Source organism: Python bivittatus, unplaced genomic scaffold (genome assembly GCF_059951505.1).
Source record: "Python bivittatus isolate LINGU-HERP-01145 unplaced genomic scaffold, Pbiv_v1 ctg000080_np1212, whole genome shotgun sequence".
Lineage (NCBI taxonomy): Eukaryota > Metazoa > Chordata > Lepidosauria > Squamata > Pythonidae > Python > Python bivittatus.
Genome location: NW_028277035.1, coordinates 25,957,159 through 25,976,698, shown reverse-complemented (window position 1 = coordinate 25,976,698; position 19,540 = coordinate 25,957,159). Strand labels below are relative to the sequence as shown.

General features: G+C 39.4%; 1 protein-coding gene across 1 annotated transcript in view; it reads right to left on the bottom strand.

Annotated features, from left to right (window-relative positions):
* Window positions 1–1,185: 1,185 nt before the first annotated feature.
* The window catches only part of PPP2R2B (protein phosphatase 2 regulatory subunit Bbeta), a 256,846-nt gene continuing 238,491 nt past the window's right edge, over window positions 1,186–19,540 (bottom strand). Inside the window, exons 7-9 of the mRNA XM_088133688.1 lie at window positions 3,874–4,043; window positions 3,179–3,270; window positions 1,186–1,726 (exon numbers count right to left, since the gene is read on the bottom strand). Coding sequence (XP_087989814.1) covers window positions 1,447–1,726; window positions 3,179–3,270; window positions 3,874–4,043 — 542 coding nt within the window. The 3' untranslated portion in view covers window positions 1,186–1,446. The remainder of the gene's footprint in view (window positions 1,727–3,178; window positions 3,271–3,873; window positions 4,044–19,540) is intronic.

Here is a 19,540-nt window from a genome sequence, read left to right as displayed (position 1 = left end):
TGTCTAAGGTATTTTGTATACCATCAAAAGGCACCAAAGGATTGACTCAGCCAAATCCGTAAGAGGCCATTTGTGGGGAATCATGAAGGCAGGCTGCAGCATGCAGTAGTGTCCCTGGCCCTTCATGAATGATGAGTCGAAATGTTCCTGCTGCAAACCTGCTCCTTCTGTCTTGTCTTTGTTCTTCCTGTCTGAGGCCCTTTCCAGATAACAACACAGGGCTTTCTGCCCTTTAGTATAAAGCTGCACTCGCCTGCATTCAGCAACAGTAGCGCCGTCTCCTGTCCAAACGCAGTTGCATTCTTGGAAGGGAAACAGCTCTTCTATGCTGAGTGGGATGGGACAGGGCGGGACGGAACTGGGGAGGCTCACCTAATTCCTAAATATTAAAAAAAAGAATCTTGTTTTCAAAAAAGGACGGTTGCATTTATATTCCAATACTGGGACTGAAGAATCAACAGAATGGAACTAAATATAAGGGGAGAAGAGAAAGAGAAGGAAGTCAGAAAGCCTTAGATGGATTAGTCTGGCCTTAACGGTCCTCATCTGTTCCTAATGTCAGTAAGTTAGTGGTATGGCCAAAGTGAAGATGTATCGTAGGTCACCTCTGATGTCACAGACGCTACTCAGCAGGTGACGATGAGAGTTGTGCAACTAGACTTCATTGCACTTCCAAGGCAGTGAGTCCTTTAGTGGAAGGGTGAAAAATTGAACACGGTGTTTTTGCAGGCTGCAGCCTTATGGTCTTATAATCCAATGTGCAATCTGGGGCAAAAAAAAAAAAGGTGTACCTCTCATAAGAACTGAGTTACAGGAAAACATTCATTGTGTGGTAAATGTGCACAATAAATGATCATCTGGAAAGGCCCTGAGTTAATAAAAAGGAACACATCACTTTAAAAAGGTAAACGGTCAGTTACAAGAAATGAACCAACAGGAATCTTAACTCCTGTTTCCAAACAATACAAAAGAAAAGAAAAATCTCCAAAGTAATTTAAAAAAGAGAGAGAGCTTAATGCAATACATCTTTGTTTTATGGCCTTGGTTGAGTTTTTGTCTTTTTTGTAAATATAGTTGTATAATCTTACCTTTGTTCTAGATTACAAATAATCTTTGTAAAGGAGCTACATCTATCAGGAGTTACTGGGGAAAATGAAAGCGTACATAATTCAAGCTCACTGTTGTAGTAGGCAGCTTGGTCGCTCTCAGGACTTAGAATTCAATGGTTCCTAATGTGCTTTGCCAGCCCAATTTCTCTTATATTGGGGGGAAAGCAATAAATGTTGGAATCTGAGTGTTTGCCTCTACATAGTTAGTATCTGCAGAGGAATGATGAGAAAAACAAGGAGAAGAAGAAAACAGGACAAAAAACCCACAAAACTTTAAAAAACGTTTGTTTGCTAGTCTCCAGAACATTAGATTCCCAAGGAACATCTTTTCCCCCTCCTAGTTAACCTTGTCTTGAAATATATACAGGTTATTTGTTGCCGCCACTGCTATTATATTTTCTGAAGGATGCCAAGCTGTATGCAGGATCTTTTTGCTAAAGTCCAGACTGTCCACACTAATTTCGTCTTTCCTCCTTTTGCCCCCCACACAAACTTTGCGGGGCTTCAGGATGGCACGGGGTTTGCTGTTTTCTCTTGAGGCCTCGAGAGTCACATCACGCTTGGTGTTGCGATCAAACATTCTAAAGAAATTGTTGTACGAGCCAGTCATGATGACGCTGAGAAGCAAGCAAGCAAAAAAAAACAAGAGAGTCTCAAGTGAAATCCAGAACCTTGTTAATTTCCCTTCTTCTGTCAACCACACCGCATTTCAAGACAGTTCCAGTTTTGAGAAATACCCACCATATCGCCTCTCTAGGGAAACCACTACATGGAAACCACTGTGGGATGGAATAACTGAGGCTAAGAGGCAATTTGCTGGCTCTGTGAATGTCAACTGAAAAGGGGGCTATAATCATTCTCAGTAGTTAGGCCAGTTACAGCTGATGCATTTATGCAGTGAAAACAGTCTAACTCCTTCATTCCTGCAGTCTCCGCTTAATAAGATGAGATGGCTAAACAGGACAACACCTTCATAGGGCAGGTGGCATGGAGACAGCAGTTGGAACTCATCTCATCTCTTCTTATCATTATCTTGTGTATTCATCCCAATTCACAGAATCAAGGATGATGGTTTTTAAAAATCTCAAATAACAAAATAGTGAACAATTGAACAAGCACTAACCACCTGAAAGGAGGATGACGGTACATGGATACAAAGTAAAAGCTCCAGCAAACTCAACAGTTGGCATTCTATCTTAGGTTGCCCCCATAGATACCTGGATCAAGGCAACTGCCGCTTGGAAATTAGGGAGGATCCAAGTAAAACAACACCCCTTAGATTAGGCCATTTTTTTAGGACTGGTGGAGTCAGAGAAAAATTCCTGTCCACAAATCATAAGGAAGAATTGCAGGCCAATAGACTGAAAATGTAAAAACAAATTACAACGGCAAGCTAATTTCATGCTTAATTTTATGTTATAAATGAACAATATTTAAATCACATTTTAATTTTCTAATTGCCAATAGCTGAAAGTATAATGTTGACAAAAAGAAAATGCCAATTCTGTTAGCCATATTTTCCAAGGAAGAGTTAGGCAACTGTTATACAAGTCATTTCAATTTCATTTCTATCTCATAAATGGAGCCAATTAAATCTTGGCTTTGCATCCCTAGGTATTTTAGAAATTCTAATTTATGTTAGCTTGGGCAAGTTCCTTTGCATTTTAAAAACCCCAGAACTCATCACAATGTTTATGCTCCATAAGAACATCGTTAGGTTTGAGTCATTGTGTGAAGCTCATTTCACCATCAATCCTATGCTAACCAGGTTTTTAGGATTTGTATGCTTGGCCCAACATAAGCAGTGCTTATCCAGCTATCCTAACTTCTCTTCAAGATGCTCGCAGATGCCGTCTTATGTTAGTTTTCTGGATCACAAGAAGAGTTGACATTTGAACAAGTCATGAGGTTTATTATAGAGTGTTTTTCAAGTTTCATTTAATGATTTTTTTCATTAACCCCCCCCCCCCCTTTCTGAAATGCATGAAGCAAAGTGCAGAAAAGATAAGAGTGGATGGATTTGAGGAATCAGAAAATGAAAAAAAAAAATCCTGCATATAACTCCTCACCTGTCTGACCCATTCCATACACATTCAAATTTATCAAAAATGCAGTCGTTCTCATAGAGGGAGCACAGCTTGCTGCGGAGGTAATCGTGAACCTAGGAGAAAGACAGACACAAAGAATAAAAGGAAAGTAGCATTCAGAAGGAACTGCATGCTAACATTTGATTCCAGCTCTAATCACAGATTCCAGAGGACAAGAGTTTGAAGTTACTAAGATTAGAATTTGGTGTTATTATTTTATCTTAGCTTCTACCATGTATGTTTTAATTTCAGTGCTTTAGTTTCTGTTGCTCTTACTACTAAAAACCACCAAGAGTCTATCTGTTACTGCAGTAGCTATAAAATTGAAAAATAAAAAATTAGTAAGTTATGTGTAGGCCAATTCAAAGATCTCACAGCACTAATAAATAAATAATGGGTTTGAAGCATTTTAGGATGTTCTCAAGAGCTGCAAGTGGGAATAGAAACCTAGAAGGGGGGGGAAGTTGGGCTTAAAAAGACAAGGCTTTGCTATGTTGAATCAGACTCAACAAACTATGATGCTGTGTGCTTCTCCTAAATAAAGAAATCTCTGATGGAACTTTTTGTCTCCAGAGGATTTACTGAACTTTGGGATTGAGTGTGCAGACTCTGACACTGTATTTAGTGCCCACACCATTCATGCACATCATAGCAAACAAGGGATCAAGTCAGAATACCTGGTATGTCTCAATAGGTCTGTTCTCCATATTCAGATCCCACACCTTGACAGTGAGATAATCCCTGGTCATGATGTACCTCCCAGTATGACTGAACTTTACATCAGAAATTGAAGAGATGATCTCAGAAAAAAAAGATCTGTTACTTGGGTCTTCGGGCTCTTCAAAAACTATGCAAAACCACACACACAAAAGAAAGAACATAAATACAGTCAAGGTATCTGTATCACTCAAATTAATCTGATCAATTATGAAGATATTTAAGTTTCCCACATGGTCAGGCATAAGGAAAATTCTGTTAAAAACCAACAACTAAGACTTAACATGTTGACTGGAAAATAAGTTTCCCTGAACCTCATTAGCTTTATTTTGGAGTAGTTAGCATACAGAATTATATTGCAAATCCCACTGAAATCAGTGGAACTCAACTGCATAGATAAAGACTTACGTTTCATTGGGAAACTAAATGATCACATTAGGTGCAATACCTTTGGGGCTGCTGTGCTCAGAGCTCAAACCTTTTATCCATACTAATTTTTGCTTATTACATTTATTAGTCTTAATATAGAAAGTATCGCAGTAGATTTTTGCAGGCTTAGTCATGCCTTCAGCTCAAGTGATTCACAGAAATCAATGGAGCTTAACTTAGTCATGACTAAATCCTACCTGCTGTGCTTTAAGATGTGAAAAATTACCCTGGTTATTTCATACCACAGAATTTCATTTCATTTTGAAATAATATGAGGAGGAGCCCACCTGACAATATAACAAGAGCACTGTAGAAATAAACTCACGAATCATTCTTCGTGTATCATGAATAGGTATTTGAGACAGCTACAGTAGGACAACCAAAGAAGATGTTCCTTACTGAATAGAAGTTTCAATAGAAATAGAACAATTAAATAAATTCCTAAAATATGCAAATTCTTGGCTTTGATGAATTTTCAGTAGAAATTTTAAAAATCTGTTACAGTCTGCCTATAAAAATCAGAATCATAACAAACCCAGGGTACAAATCTAATTTAAAAATGGGAAAAACAGCACATGAATTCATATGGCACACTAAAATCAGGAGAGTCAAACATCTGAAGACCTGCTAACATTCTTTGTCTGCCCACCAGAGAAGTTTTGGCAAGGATGAGAAACTTCTCACTACTTAAACCCTTGAACTCAATGTAAAATGAGTCCTGTCAATTTAGGAGTGCAGTCCTCAGCACATCAGGCAAAATTTGATGCAACTGGTAGGCTGATGAAAATAGTAAATTCCTGCACTAAACCATATATGCAAACAGGAACAATAAGTAAACTATGGTTTGTTTTAGGACAATAAACTTTCCAATCTGCCTATCATTCTGAGGATTATAGATGAGATAGGCCATTCTGCTTGGCACACATAACTAGCAGGTCTGGACATTTCTGCTTAAATTCTGTGACATTCTTTCCAAAACTTGGTTCTGCTGCCATTTGCCTTTCCTTGATAGGGAGGTCTCTGCTTTTAGCTGTGACACTAGAGGACTTTTGTCATATAAGCCATAAGAAGTTGACCTCAGCATTGTCAGGTGGCCTAGGATGATCCTAAAATGATTGGCCTTCTAATGATTAACATACACATTAGAAAAATATAATTTTTATATAAATAAACAAATCTTAGATTGCAATGTTACAGAAAACAGATAGATTGATAATGATCCATTACTTCTAGGCCAATATGTACATCTAATGGAAATCAATACAGGTATTTAAGAATAGCTACAACAACCAAGTTGAATTATGTATAAATTAGCCACAACCAGAACAATGGTCCAAGAAAGCAGATTAATATATTGTCACATTTAAGGCCTATTTTCATAAATCATATCTCAAGGATCCATAAAATTGACAAATTTTCCAACTCTGAAATGTTCTACAAACATATTAATCCTCATAGGATTTTATAGATGGACTTTGAAGAAACAGAAACAGGATAAGAAGAGTACTGATGCTTTTGAAATTTGGTGTTCAGGAAGACTCCTGAGGATATCATGGTCAGCTAAGAAAACAAATAAATAGATAATCAAACAAATCAACCCAGGGTTCTCACTTGAGGCACAAATGACCAGGCTCAAATTATCCTACTTTGAACAGACTATGTGAAGATCTATATCTCTGGAGAAGGGTCTAATGCTGGGAAAGGTGGAAGGAAAGAAGAAGAGGATGACAACAGCAAGATGGATAGACTCACTTACAATGGCAATGAGTGCATCGTTGGAAGACATGAAAGATCAGGTTAGGGACAGATTGTCATGAAGAAAATCTGTCTATGTGGTTGCTGGAAGTCAACAGTGAATTGATGGAACATAATCAATCCCACCACCGCAAAATTTAAGAAAAGTCTATTTTGTAGATAGTATCCTTAGCTGCATGAGAGCCACTTAAATTGTGCTTTCCTTTAAAAAAAGGTCTATAATATATGCTTAAATATCAAATGGCTGTTGCCTCCACTACCATCACCCACAAAAAGGGAGAAAAGCTTGAAACAAACAGCTGTATTTCAGGGTGGATCTAACACAATTTGACAGGAAATCTGCAGCCATGTGGATAAATGAGATGAAACAGGTGAATTTTCTAGAGACAATGGGATTTCTTTCAAGACACATACATTATGCAAAGTCATGAAATAGTAAAAGTGCTGTATGTATCCTTGCCCTCAGGGAGGTATTGGTTCACTTGACATTTAACATCTAGGCAGCACGGAAAATTTTTCGAAGGAAGTATGAAGCTGGCAGTTTCATAGCAAAAAAGAAAAAGAAAAAATCTTATTAAAGCAGAGTTTACTTTCTCTGCATAAATATTTGGTCAGCTTTACTACACTTTACACGGTAGTGGAACACTGAGCTGTAAACCCTTGGTTTTTGGAATATGATACAGGGAATAGGAAAATAATTCTCAAATGCTAGGATAAATTATCTCTACAAATATGAAATGGCATCACTTACAGCATTCTTCAGCTTGAAGTCTACTCACTGCCAGCAGGAAATCTGATGACTTACAATTTTTCAAAAATATAACAAAAACATCACAGCAGAAAAAAAATCAAGATCTCAGCTGGCTTGTACAAAGCATCTAACTTTCATGTCATAATTACGGACTTGGCCACACCAGGGAGCACAATTTGGGAGATTAAAAAAACAAACAAACATCAGCATCATTTCTAGGAGTTCTATTCTGCGTAAGTATGGTTTGAACTTGGCAGTGGAAGCCTGAGCCTGACTGTTGCTGATGTTGACACAAGGGAGAATTTCCAACTGCCATCAAAATGTCAACATGTAGAGCAAATAAGAACCGTAGGGCTATCTTGTGTGTGACATGGGAGATGTAACATTTTTCTTTAGAGCAGTTTCTGGAGGCTTTAGATTGATTGGAGCAGGATTACTGGAAGTGTTTGGAAGGTTAATCCTTCCCATGTTCTGCCTTCTCTATCAAAGTGCCCCCTCCCCCCGCTATTAGGTCACAAGACTAATACCCACCCATCAATCATACTTACATAATTTTTATCATAGGCATCTAGAGGAATTCTTTTGGGGGGGCTGGTCTGTAGTATTGGATATGACTGTAACTTCTTTATATGGCATGCATCAGTACAACCGACCTATCCGTTCTTATTTTGTTGCTCAGTGTCACATCCCATAGCAAAACACAGTACCACAATCTTAACCTGTATAGACGATTTGTGGCACCATCACCTTTTCTGTAACTGACAACTTCGCATCATTGGTCAGGAAAAGCATCCAATATTTTAAAACAGAAATGAGCAAAACCCCCAAGCTGTTCCAGTCTTAAAATTGTATGGGCTACCTGAAGGAAAACCAGTGCTTGCTAACTCTGGATTACTCCACAGAGTAGGGTTCTTCTACACTAAATGGGCATTATAATACTGGATTACCTGGCAAGGCTGGCATAACTCAATCTCTTCTTTTGACAACAAGATGGTAGTAACAATGGACTTTTTTTTTCTTTTTGCAAAACATCGACAGTGTAACACCTTGCAAACTTAGAAACCATTAAAACTGTTGAACTATTTTAAATCATAATGAACAACAGCAACAACAAAAACAAGTTAGAAACATTACGGCTTGCTCTCTTTGCTGCTACTGTACCTTCTGACTTTGAGTGGAAGCACTATGGCTTACTCCCCTCTTGAGATGTGCTGCATGTGAAAAAGGGGTGCCCCTTGAACTGCCCAGTTATGGGCTGCCTCCCAATTAGAAAAGTTGGCTCCAATGTCTTCCAGAAAGAGGTGGGGGCCTCTCCCCACCCTCAGGGCAAGCTATTCTTCCTGCCTTCTGAAGAGAGGAAGCACTGTACAAAAGTGCCTGCTTGGAGAGCAGGAAAGAAAGAAGAAAAGGGGGAAAGAAATAGTTCCTAGCTAGTTCCTGAGTACAAGGCAGGAACAGGTTCTTTTTTAAATATCAACAGGGAGAAAAGTGACCTTTGTGTTTCCATTATGTTCTAGATGAGCTAGAGGCTAGATTAAAAAAAAAAAAAGCTGGAAATCTGGAGGAAATGTATGTTGGACTAATAAAGATGTTGCACTAAGACGGGGGAAATGTAGGTTCAAGTCTACCCTTAGCCTAATGGAAATTAGAGGTGAATATGTGTAGCTCAGGGTTGAACTGTGGAGTCCTTGGAGTTCTCTGAGCTTGGTTCTTTTCTTGCAAATGTTTCATTACCTGGCTAGGTAACATAGGTGCAATGAAGATGTTACCTAGCCGGGTAATGAAACGTTTGCAAGAAAAGAACCAAGCTCAGAGAACCCCAAGGACTCCACACGAATGGAAATTTCCTGGGTGGCTCTGGACCAGCCCAACTACCTCACAGATTTATTGATATGGGGACAAAATGATGGGAGATCCGCCCTAACCCCAAGCTTCTGGAGAAGAGGTAGGAGGATATAAATCTAACTATCCAGTAGTGGCAGCTGCCCCTGCAGTTATCCCAGGTATGTGCATATGTATCCATCCATCCATCCATCCATCCATCCATCCATCCATCCATCCATCCATCCATCCAATTTTATCTTCTATTGCTCTATGTATGGTAAGATCAGAGGAAATACGCTGATGATAGATAAATTTAAGAGGATGGATGCAGAACAACTGAATTGCTTTCAGATGTGATCGCATTTGTTAGCAGTCAGGTTGCTCCTTTTCTATTCTCTCTTTTAAATTCAGAAAGACATTTTTATGTTCTAAATTGTTACGCTGGTTTTAGTTCAACTTAATTTCTTTGTATGTTGCATTTGTTTTTACGTTGGGTTACAACCTTTAGTCACAACAATAAACTTCTTACATATTCACTGTAAGATCTTTTTGAAAATCAGATGCTCAGGTAGATGGTGATGCTTAACATATTGTCAGCTCTTTGAATTTGTCCAGACCAGGAAACAGACGTCCCAAGAAGACTAGACCTAAGCTTTCTTGAGATAGACAACAGTAACCAAATTTTGCAAGTCTGCTTGTGTTTTCCCTCCCCTCTCTCTGCTACCCCAGGGAGTCAGGGAGAGCCAGCCTGAATCTCTTCCCAGTACTACCTCCTTTCCCAGGGCTTAAGGAATGTGGGTTTCACATAGGGACAAAAGCTTCTTTCAAACTTTCTGTAATGGGTACATTTTTTTAGCACAATTTTGTTCTGCCCTGTTTCTGGATTAGTAAAAAATCAAATCAGATCTATTTTGTAAATAATTTTCCCTGATGTATATGGTTTTGCAACCCTTTTCTCTAGTGCATGCCATTACATTTGCACACTATTACCAAACCATTCCAAACCTGCTGCTTGGAGCATCCGCACTTTAAGCGCTTTTCCTAGTTTTCTGAGCACAAGTGTGCATGCACAGAAGACGCTTTTGCTGAGCACAGGGGGGTCTGCACAACCATAATATTTCCCCACATTGTATGCATTTTTCTTTTAATGTATAGTCTCTCTCTCTCTGTGTTATGTGTGCTGACATATGATATATATATACATATACATACCTATGTACACACACACACACACACATCTGAGAACTGCTCTGTAAAAGTTGAGGAAGAATCTTAATTTCCAATTTGCATACTAGATTCAGATGTACCAATTAAATCAGCTTGTCTAAAATGTGAACTAAATACATTTCACCAATTCTAGTTTAATACAGGAGGAATTCAAATAATATGGAACAATTATTTTAAAACATATAAACAAACATATTTTGCTTGTAAGAATTTAGAAATGGACTTAAATGTTGGTTTCCTTGAATTAGGCTTATATGCAGTTTCTGCTATCCATGCCCCTTCTTAAGAACAAGTTTAGTAAAAGCCACTTTAAAAGAATTGTGATTTATTCATCAATAGATTGACATAAACACCTTTTGATTTATTCATCAAAAGAGTGACATCAACACCTTTCTCTGTACTTTTTCATTTTAATTATCTGCAATTACCAGATGGTGCTCCTTCATTAAAAAAAAAAAAAGCTTTTTCTTAAGCTTGACAGTACCATGACAACTTATACAGAAGCAGCTTTGGATTTCATCATCACCAAATAGTAGCCAAATATTTGGCGGGGGGTGGGGTATTGCAAAGGATACCTCTGGACAGAAGAGGGCTCCATATTATACAAAAGTCAGTCTCTACTGACTTAGTTTTGCTTGGCTTGGGAAAACCTTCTATTTCTCAGAAAGTAAGTAAATACATCTAGACAGGTGTTTACACTAAGTTGTTGGTTTCAGTTTTCTGCCTGATGCCAGCCTCATTGTTTCTCTCTCTCTGCATAAGCATGGAATTGGGTGTATAATATCAAATCTGTGTATGAAAATACAACATTTTCTTTAGGAACTCTTGTGATTTATTACTATTGTTGGTTGCACAGTCATCCAGATGTTTAGACTGGATTTGGCATTTTTATCCACCTATCGAGTCTTTCCCAAGGACCTGGGATAGGCAGATGGTGTTGTTTGATGATATTAAAGGTATCGTCGCAGGATGTAAGCTGTTAGAAGTAAAGTTGTCTTTTGCAATTGACTGATTGTGATTTTGTCCATGCCGATGGTCTTCAAGTGGTGCTCCAGATGTTTTGGGATTGTACCCAAGGCACCTATAACTATTGGTACTATCTTTGCTTTCTTTTGCCACAGTTCTTCTATTTCTATTTGCAGATCTTCATATTTTGTGATTTTCTCCAGTTCTTTCTCTTCTCTTCTACTATCTCCAGGTATTGCAATGTCCACTATCCAGACTTTTTTGCCTTTCTTATCAACAATTGTTAAGTCAGGGGTGTTGTGTGGCAGGTGCTTGTCTGTTGAATTCTAAAGTCCCAGAGCGCTTTAGCTTCTTCATTTTCTGTTACTTTGTCTATTTTGTGTCCCACCAGTTCTTGCTTGCAGGCCAATGGTATCTCTTGCAGATATTCCAATGCATCATTGTTGCCACCTTGTCATGTCATTGATTGTAGTCAGTCTGTGCAATCTTCTTGCAGCAGGTGACTAGGTGGTCCCGTTTCTTCAGCTTCTTTGCAGAGGTGGCATTTGCTGTCTGTTGCTGTCTTCTCAATTCTGGTTTATATGCATTTGTTCTTAAGGCTTGTTCTTGTGCAGCCAAAATTAGCCCCTCTGTCTCTTTCAACTTTCCTGCTCTCAGCCATTGCCAGGTCTTGTTGTTATCTGTTTTGCCTGCTTTGTGTGTGTGTGTGTACTGGCCATGTAATACTTTGCCTTGCCATGTGTTTTTTCTGTTCTTCATTTGGTCTACTACTATTTGGAATTTGTCTAGTTGCTTTATGGAGTCTTGGACACAGAATATCCACTTGTGGTATGTACAGAGCATTGCATTTTCTTTTGCATTTTTCTTTTTTAACAAGTTGCCAACTGAATATGGGCAGCTCTGTAATATATCTTCTTCAACACTGAATACTTGCAATTTATTATTTAAAGTTTTAAACATTTTTGAAATATTTTCAAAAATAGTTTTTGTTAATCTCCTGTGAGATTGGCCTTCCAAGCTAAAGCTGATCCTGCTACCAAATGGGTTGCTGCTACTAATACCACTGGACAATTTTAGACCTACATTGTGGAAAAGAACCTCAGGCAAAGCATTTTCCGTACTATTTTTATCTTGGGTGTCTAATCTCTAGAACTGGATGAAGTTTAAAGGGTCATTAAATAGCTGATCTGGGATACAGAGTTATAGAAACTCTGTATATAGAAAGACTAAAGTCAAACCTCAAGGATATTAGAAACCCCTCAAAGGCCACCCCAGACATATTCTGGCAGTTTAGTTATATTCCCTTTGCATCTTAAATACTAGTGGACCTTTGCCAGAGCCCATATCTCAGGCAGGCCTCTCCCTAGTTTACACAAAAATAAAGGGAGGAAGAGGGAAAGCACATTCAGACTTGCAGGATTCTGTTGCTATATCTGTTACAATAAAAGCAGTCCTGACTATATGGCACTGGTTTCTCAGCCTGGTCTGCCTTATAGGGCTCACAGTTCCTGATGCCTCCACAAGCCTCACTTGCACCTGCGCTGATCCAAACTGCTTGCACCTGCACTTTCCTCGTGCCTCTCCCTCACTTCTCCCTCCCTCGCTGAGCCCTCTCTCCAGCATGCCTGGCTCCTAGCACCTTTTCAAGGCTTGCCCACTGTTGAACGCAGCACACCATGCACCTTGCCTGTCTGCTGCATGGGCACGTGTCTCCTCCTCTGAAGACAGGACACAAAAAGGGTAGCTGGATCCCCAGTCATCTTTGCAACTTCCTGAAGATTTAGCATCATCAGACAAGAGATCTTTGAGACAGGAGTTGAGAACTTCTAATTATAAAAATGTAGGGCTCATTACTGCTAAACAGACTCTGGAGATTCTAGTCTGAGGGAACATACACGGATACATACGTACATACATTTATTACATTTATATAGCCACCCATCTTAAAACAACAACTCATTTAAGTTGGTCCTTGCAGTGGAAGAGGAACTTTTCCCCAGACTGAACTGTCCTCTTCTACCAGTAACCCAGAACAATTTATTTCAGAATCTGTCCAGGTTGTATCAAAGAAGACTACGTGATTCTGTAACTCATCATTTAACTGGTTTGTGCACTCACTTCCATGATAACTTCTCCCCTTCTTGCATTCGTGGTCTTATCACAGAGACACCCTGTTTTGCCCTTCAATATTTACTTATTAAACAGCTTTCTATGCCGCCGCAATTAAAAAAAAGCTCCTGGAGGCTTACATAGAACAAATACAGATTAAAATATCCATGGTAATTTTATAACACAGCTATAAAAACACTAGAATTTTTTTTTAAAAAGAAACATAGAATATAAACTAAGAATAAAATAAATAAAAATAAAGACAGCAACGTTCACATCAGGGGAAAGTTCTCCCAAACAATTTGGTCTTCAAGAGCTTCCAAAAGACCATCATCCTTTGCTCAGGATGTGTTGGACAAGATTGAAAAAGGCTAATGCCTCTTCTGGAAAAAAAATTTCATCTGTAGAACAACATAGCCAGCACTTCTGCCACATGGGAGCAAGGCTGACAGTTTCTCACATAATGTGATAAAAGTGCACCATTTTAAGAAACTAGCAATTTTTCAGTTTTGATGGGCAGCATCTCTTCTCCCACTGGTGGCTTTGTGTTACTCTTAATATAGAGAAACTGGATATCAGAGAAGTTGGAAGGTCAACCTTTTGTAAGTTTGTGACTCGGAGGAAAAAGTCAGCAATTAAGGCTAATAGTAAGTAAACCTATGCTACTGAAAAGCTAGAGGATCACACTGAGTCCTGGCGATAATAATTACATAAATGGAGAAAACAGCCTTTTATACCATTCTAGAAAGATTTTGATGCTTCCTGACCCTTCTTCTTGAGATCACTGAACACTACAAGAAGCATTTTGTGTCTGGGTCTATTCTTGCTTGATAGGAAGGAAATTAGTCCAACAATGGAACCACTGTTATAAAGCTACCGCTAGTTTTATTATTTTCATGAAGATAACCTGCGGTTGGAAAGAGACACTCCATTCCAACTTAACAAAAGCCAAGAGAAACAGCTTCATAATAAAAACTCAAGTAAGGTATATATGTGAGCTTGTTCAAGTAGTTTGGCTGGGCCCCGTTGTCTTCTTATAATACTCTCACCCCTCCTCTATAGTTTAACAACAGTGTCTTATGTTGATTTTAACCTTCCTTTACATGGTCAACGTTAGCTGAATATATAATGTACCTAAAAGCGCACACACAACTTTTGTATTTCCCATACCCCAATATTATGTTAAAGTCGAATTAGGAAGCTCTTGCATCAAAAGAAAAACAAAAGGAGAGTCTATTCTTCCAAATTCATCACATCTTACTGATGCTACTACACCTTGTTATCTCAAGAAAGCTATTTATTTAGGACAATCTCCTTTTTTTCCAAATTGAGTAACTATGAAATATTGTTCCAGTTCCTTTTGCTAAAGAATACCTTAATTCTCCTTTATTCCCCCAGCTCAGGGATGAGAAGGCAAATTTATTTTTTTTTCTTTTCCCTTCTGATTGATTCCTTAAAAATGGTTTCCAAAATCTGATAGGGCATACTGAAGTTTTATTTTACCAAATCCCCAAGGGAAAGGATGAAAGGTTATTATTAGCTCTAGGATTTTGGAAGATTCCTTTAATTCAGGAATGACCTTCATATTTGCGGCTGAACTGAACAACCCTCACCTTCTCTCTCTCTCTCTCTCTCTAATTTCCTCTTTTTTCTCTAGAATAAATAAAACTAGCTTAGTTTTTCCTTCAACCTCTTATTTCAAAATTAGCTATGTGTCCTTTGCTAAAAATGCAACAGATCTTGTTTTCTAATCAAGCTCTCCCACAAAGACAAACATTATTTTCACCAAGTCTTGCTGCATAACTGGCCTTTTCATGTCTACTGTATTTTATGCAAGAGGCTAATCCTCCTAATCTATCAACATATTCAGTTTAATAAGTGATTCTGATGTGTGTTTTAAAGTTGCTTCAGTTCTTCTTTAATAAACAAGTTACTACTTTTAAGCATTTTGTCTGGGATTTTGAGGGTATGAGATTTTCTGAAGCACCCCATATATCTGTGTTCAGTTTACAGTATATAATGCACAGAAATATATGCCAAAAATCAGGTTACATCAAAAATGTAAATGAATTCAAGCTCCATGGCAATGAAGCTTGGTCTTCCAAGGTCTGGAAAAAGACTCAGAATTAAATAAAAACTGAACATATAATTAATGGTAGAGATTTTTAAGAAGCTGGCTTTCTTTTTCCAAGAATCTTATCTTCTCTGTCATAAAATGTCCAGAGATGTCACCCTTGAGAGTCCCCTGCTCTCACTGGAAAGGAAGTCTATAGCACTCCATCTTCTGCAGTGGTTACCTGCCAAGAACAAGACAGTTTTGCAAAGAGCAGCTACTCTCTACTCTAATCCAAGAGCACAAGGAAGGTTCAGCAAGGAAGCTGCTTTGATGCCCACAAGCAACATATTTTGTTTGCTGATTATTTATGCTTCTAAGCTACATAAATGCTACCAAGCAACTATGATATGAAGAACTGAGTTAGCATTCTATACATTCTATTATCCCTGAGAGCAAGTTATGGTGTAGTGGTTAAATGCTGGACTAGGAGCAGGGAGACCAGGTTCTAGTCCTTCACAGAAACCACTTGGGTGACCTTACAGTAAGTCACTGTGCCTCAGCCCTAATTAGTATCAGGCTCTGCAAAAAGCTGATAAACAGAAACCCTCATCACGTTATGCACTGATAACTTCTCTGTAAGAACTGGGCAAGCAAAGTAAAAAAAACAAGCAGAACATGCAACTATGTGGGACAAATGAGGAGGAGGAAAAAAGAAGGGGCAGTAGTAGTAATCCATTGCCCCCACATGCCACATCAGACATACAGGCCCTTTCCTTACTGTGATGAAATCAGCACCAAATGCCATGAGGTTCACTTTTGATCAAAGGATGGTGTCCTTAACTAGTTTCTAATTCAGGATTTAACCACTCTTCTGTCATCATTTTTTTCCTAAAATTGCACTGAGTGCAGAGGGGTTTTATTCCGGTGGTAAGATGAAAGAGATAGACGTGGAAAAAGTGATAGAAGTCAATGATAGAAAATGAAAAGAGAAAGTGATAGAAATTGAGTTAGGATGTATGTTTGGTTAATGAAGTGTTGTTGGATTGAAGCGAGTAGTGAGCAAAGAGAAAGGGGTGTGTGTGAAAAAGAGAATAGAATGACAAGAACAACAAAGCAAAAGGCCAAAAGAGTCAACAGCTTGAGTAACAACCACTAGCTGGAAGAGAGTAGTGGCTGGCAGTGGACCTGGTTTGAGTGACCTCAAAAAAACTGGTGAGTGTGAGCTGCTGGTGGCTTCTGGATGGAGGATTATCAAGCTGCCAGGCATATTCACCAGGGTGAAGATGGTGTTGGCCATAAAGAGACCTGCCATTCTAAGACAATCCATGGGCATTGACACCCACAGAACTGGGGGCAAGAGTCAAGAAACAAGTTAAAGACTATTTGTGATCTGGAGGGTTGTTGGACTACTTCAAGATCTGGAAAACTGAACCTGAAAGCGAAGACCTGGAACATTTATAGTTATTTGAACTGAGGGTTTTGGAAGAAGTGTTGGTAGTTAAGAGGTTGGTAGTTACGAGGTACATTTCAGGTGACAGAGGAAGGGGGGGGTGAGAATCCCACAGGGAATCCACCTCTTACTTGACTTGGGTGTGAGCAGAATTTAGGGGGCTGCTGAACATTGGGAAAGACTGAAGGGAGTTGATAGATGGTTTATGGATGATTAGTAGCTGTGTCATGACACAATCAAAGCAGCCACAGGATGTTAGTGTAGTAAGCAGTATTTGGATGAAAAATCACTTTCATCCATTCAGATTTGGATACCAGCTGAACAGCTCAAGCTGAAACGACAGCAGCCTTATCCTGCAGTGTTATTTGGGACGGGGTTGAGTCTGTGGATTCTGAGGAAGCAGACAGGCCCTTCTGTTCTTTCAGATCTGCCACTCCATGGATTAGATCCCTGCCCTATTTGGCTAGTGAAAGCTGCCAGGCAGGTAATAGGAAGCTGAATGCTGGCAGTGATAAATGCATCCTTGAGTGAAGGGAGTTGCCTTCTGCTTTCAAAGAGGTACAGCCACTGCTCAACCCAGGTATTTGGGATAATTATTGACAGATATTCAACCTATGCTTTTTAGGGAAGGTATTGGGAAGGTGGCAGGGCTACTGCTACTGTTCCTTCAATATCTATATAAAACTGCTGGGTAAGGTCATCCACCAGCACAGGGGTGAGGTATCATCAGCATACTGATGATTATACATCACTATACTCAGGCTGGGCAGAAGATGCAGTGGAGGTCCTTACATGCAGGCTGTTCAGATTTGGATAAACAGACTTAGGCTGAATTCCAGCAAGATGGCATGGCTGTGGATTCAAAAGATGAGCCCAAAGATCTTTGACTTTGATGAAGTTATGCTCCCCCAGATGGAGCTGGCCTGCAAACTGAGGATTGTCAAGACTCCTGGCTTGAACAGCAGATGGAGGCTATGGTCAGGAGGGCCTTTGCACAATTAATCTTATGCACTAGTTGTGGGCCTTTGTGGAACGGCATACTTTGCCCATAGTCATGTTGGTCACCTTGCGGCTGGACTATTTAATTTGCTCTATATCGGGTTGCCCTTGAAGACTGTCTCACAGCTTTAGTTGATCCACCATGCAATGGAACGGATATTTACAGGTATACTGAGGTTCAGCCATGTAACACCATTACTATGGGAGTTGCTTTGGTTGCCAGTTAGCTTTCATATGTGACTCAGAGTGCTGGTTGTCACCTTTAAATCCCTACATGGCTTAAAGCATGGATATCTGTCTTCTAATTTAATCTGCCCACCTAGTAAAGTCTAGTAAATGGCTTGTTGAAGGTCCCTCATCCAAGAAAATGCCACCTGTAGGGACCCCATGCTTAAGCCTTGTCAGTAATGGTCCTCATCTCTGGAACAGCCTGTCACCAAATAACCAGGCCACCTGTTCCCTATTATATTTTCAAAAAGCCAGGAAACCATTGCTGTTCAGAAAGGCATTTAGGGCAATATGAAGAACCTGCTACCCTCTAATAGTGGTGCATCAGAGTTAATGTTCATTTGTTGTTACTTTAATTTTCTGTATTGCTACTTGTAAGTTGCTCAGAATCTTCAGAAATGGAGCAGTATTTAAGCCAAAGCAATCAATAAATACATCAATTTGTGCTCTGGATTAAGAGTAGTTTTTCCTGTTCAAACCAAAAGCATCTGCTACAGCCTCAGGTTATATAAATCTGTGGTCCTTTTGCAGGCCACAAGTCCTTTTGGGAGCAGGTAGACTTGATAACCTGATTCTAGGATGGGTTAGTGATGTGAAAATAGAAGTACACCCCCTTTCCTCCCATCACTAGCTGGCATCCATTACTCCAATTCTTTTTTCGCATTTGCCCTTTCAGTTAGCACTTCCTGCTTACTGCCCCCTTTAAAAATCCAACTGCTTTGAAATCAACTGCATGTTCAAGCTCAATTGCTTCTCCCAATGCATTTCTCCTTCTCTTGCCACCTATCCACTGCACCAGGCATAGCATCTCACCTCAACATGTTGGGTAAGGAATGCTTTTACCAAGCCAAATCTTACAAATACCTGAAGAAGAGGAAAGAGGAATGGAGGACGAAAGTAGAATCTATAAAAGGTGATTTTGCATAACTATAGGGGCACCAGTCAGAACTGGCATCAAGGGAGATGCAGAAGCCCTTGTTACAAAATCCCAGTTAATGCATGTTTCCCACCAGCAAGCGATGGAGGGAAGGGATGTTAAGGAGAGGGAAGTACTGGCACACTTGCCAATGAAGATGGCACAATTTGGTACACAGCTATGATAGAGCAGGATGGCTCATCAGATGCGAACAGCCACATTTATGAGACGAATGGTTTTTTGCCCAAAGGAGGAATGGTGGGTTGGCTCTTTAAATTGGTATCGAGAAATAACCACAGATCAGGGATGTGCTAGAGAAGATGCTGATTAAGGCATGTTTATAAAAGATTTCCTTTGGGGGTAGGGAAGATCATCTTTAAAGGCCAGAATTGCATTTTATTTTGAATCCTGATGAATGGCCTAAATTCCAACTTCTAGGTCTGTTGAATCACAATCGACTGAGGACCAGCATTTCTGAAGGATAGAAAAAAATCAATATCAGCTGTCAAGGGAGAGATCAATCTGAACTTGTTTTCACAATTGCTTTGAACGTGCTCTAAAGGACACTGCAGCAGGAGAACAAAGGAATAACACTAACCAAGCCAAGGGATCTGGTGTTGGAAAGGGAAGGAAATTATCCCAGCTTGCATTTTATTACTAATATATTTAATCTAAACTCCTCTCTGTTTTACAGTAATCAGATGGAGAAAAGGAGTGGAAAAAACAGGCTAGCCAAGGAATTCAAGTGATAGGGATCAGGATACAATCATACACTTGGAGCAGCCCAATAATTGGCTGCTGTGGCATTTTCCACTAAGTGGGCGAGATAAGGCTGAAGAGATCATTTCAGTAACCTGGTTATTAGAGGTTAGGAACTGATTGGATAGCAAATGAGCAATGTAAGCTACAGCAGCATT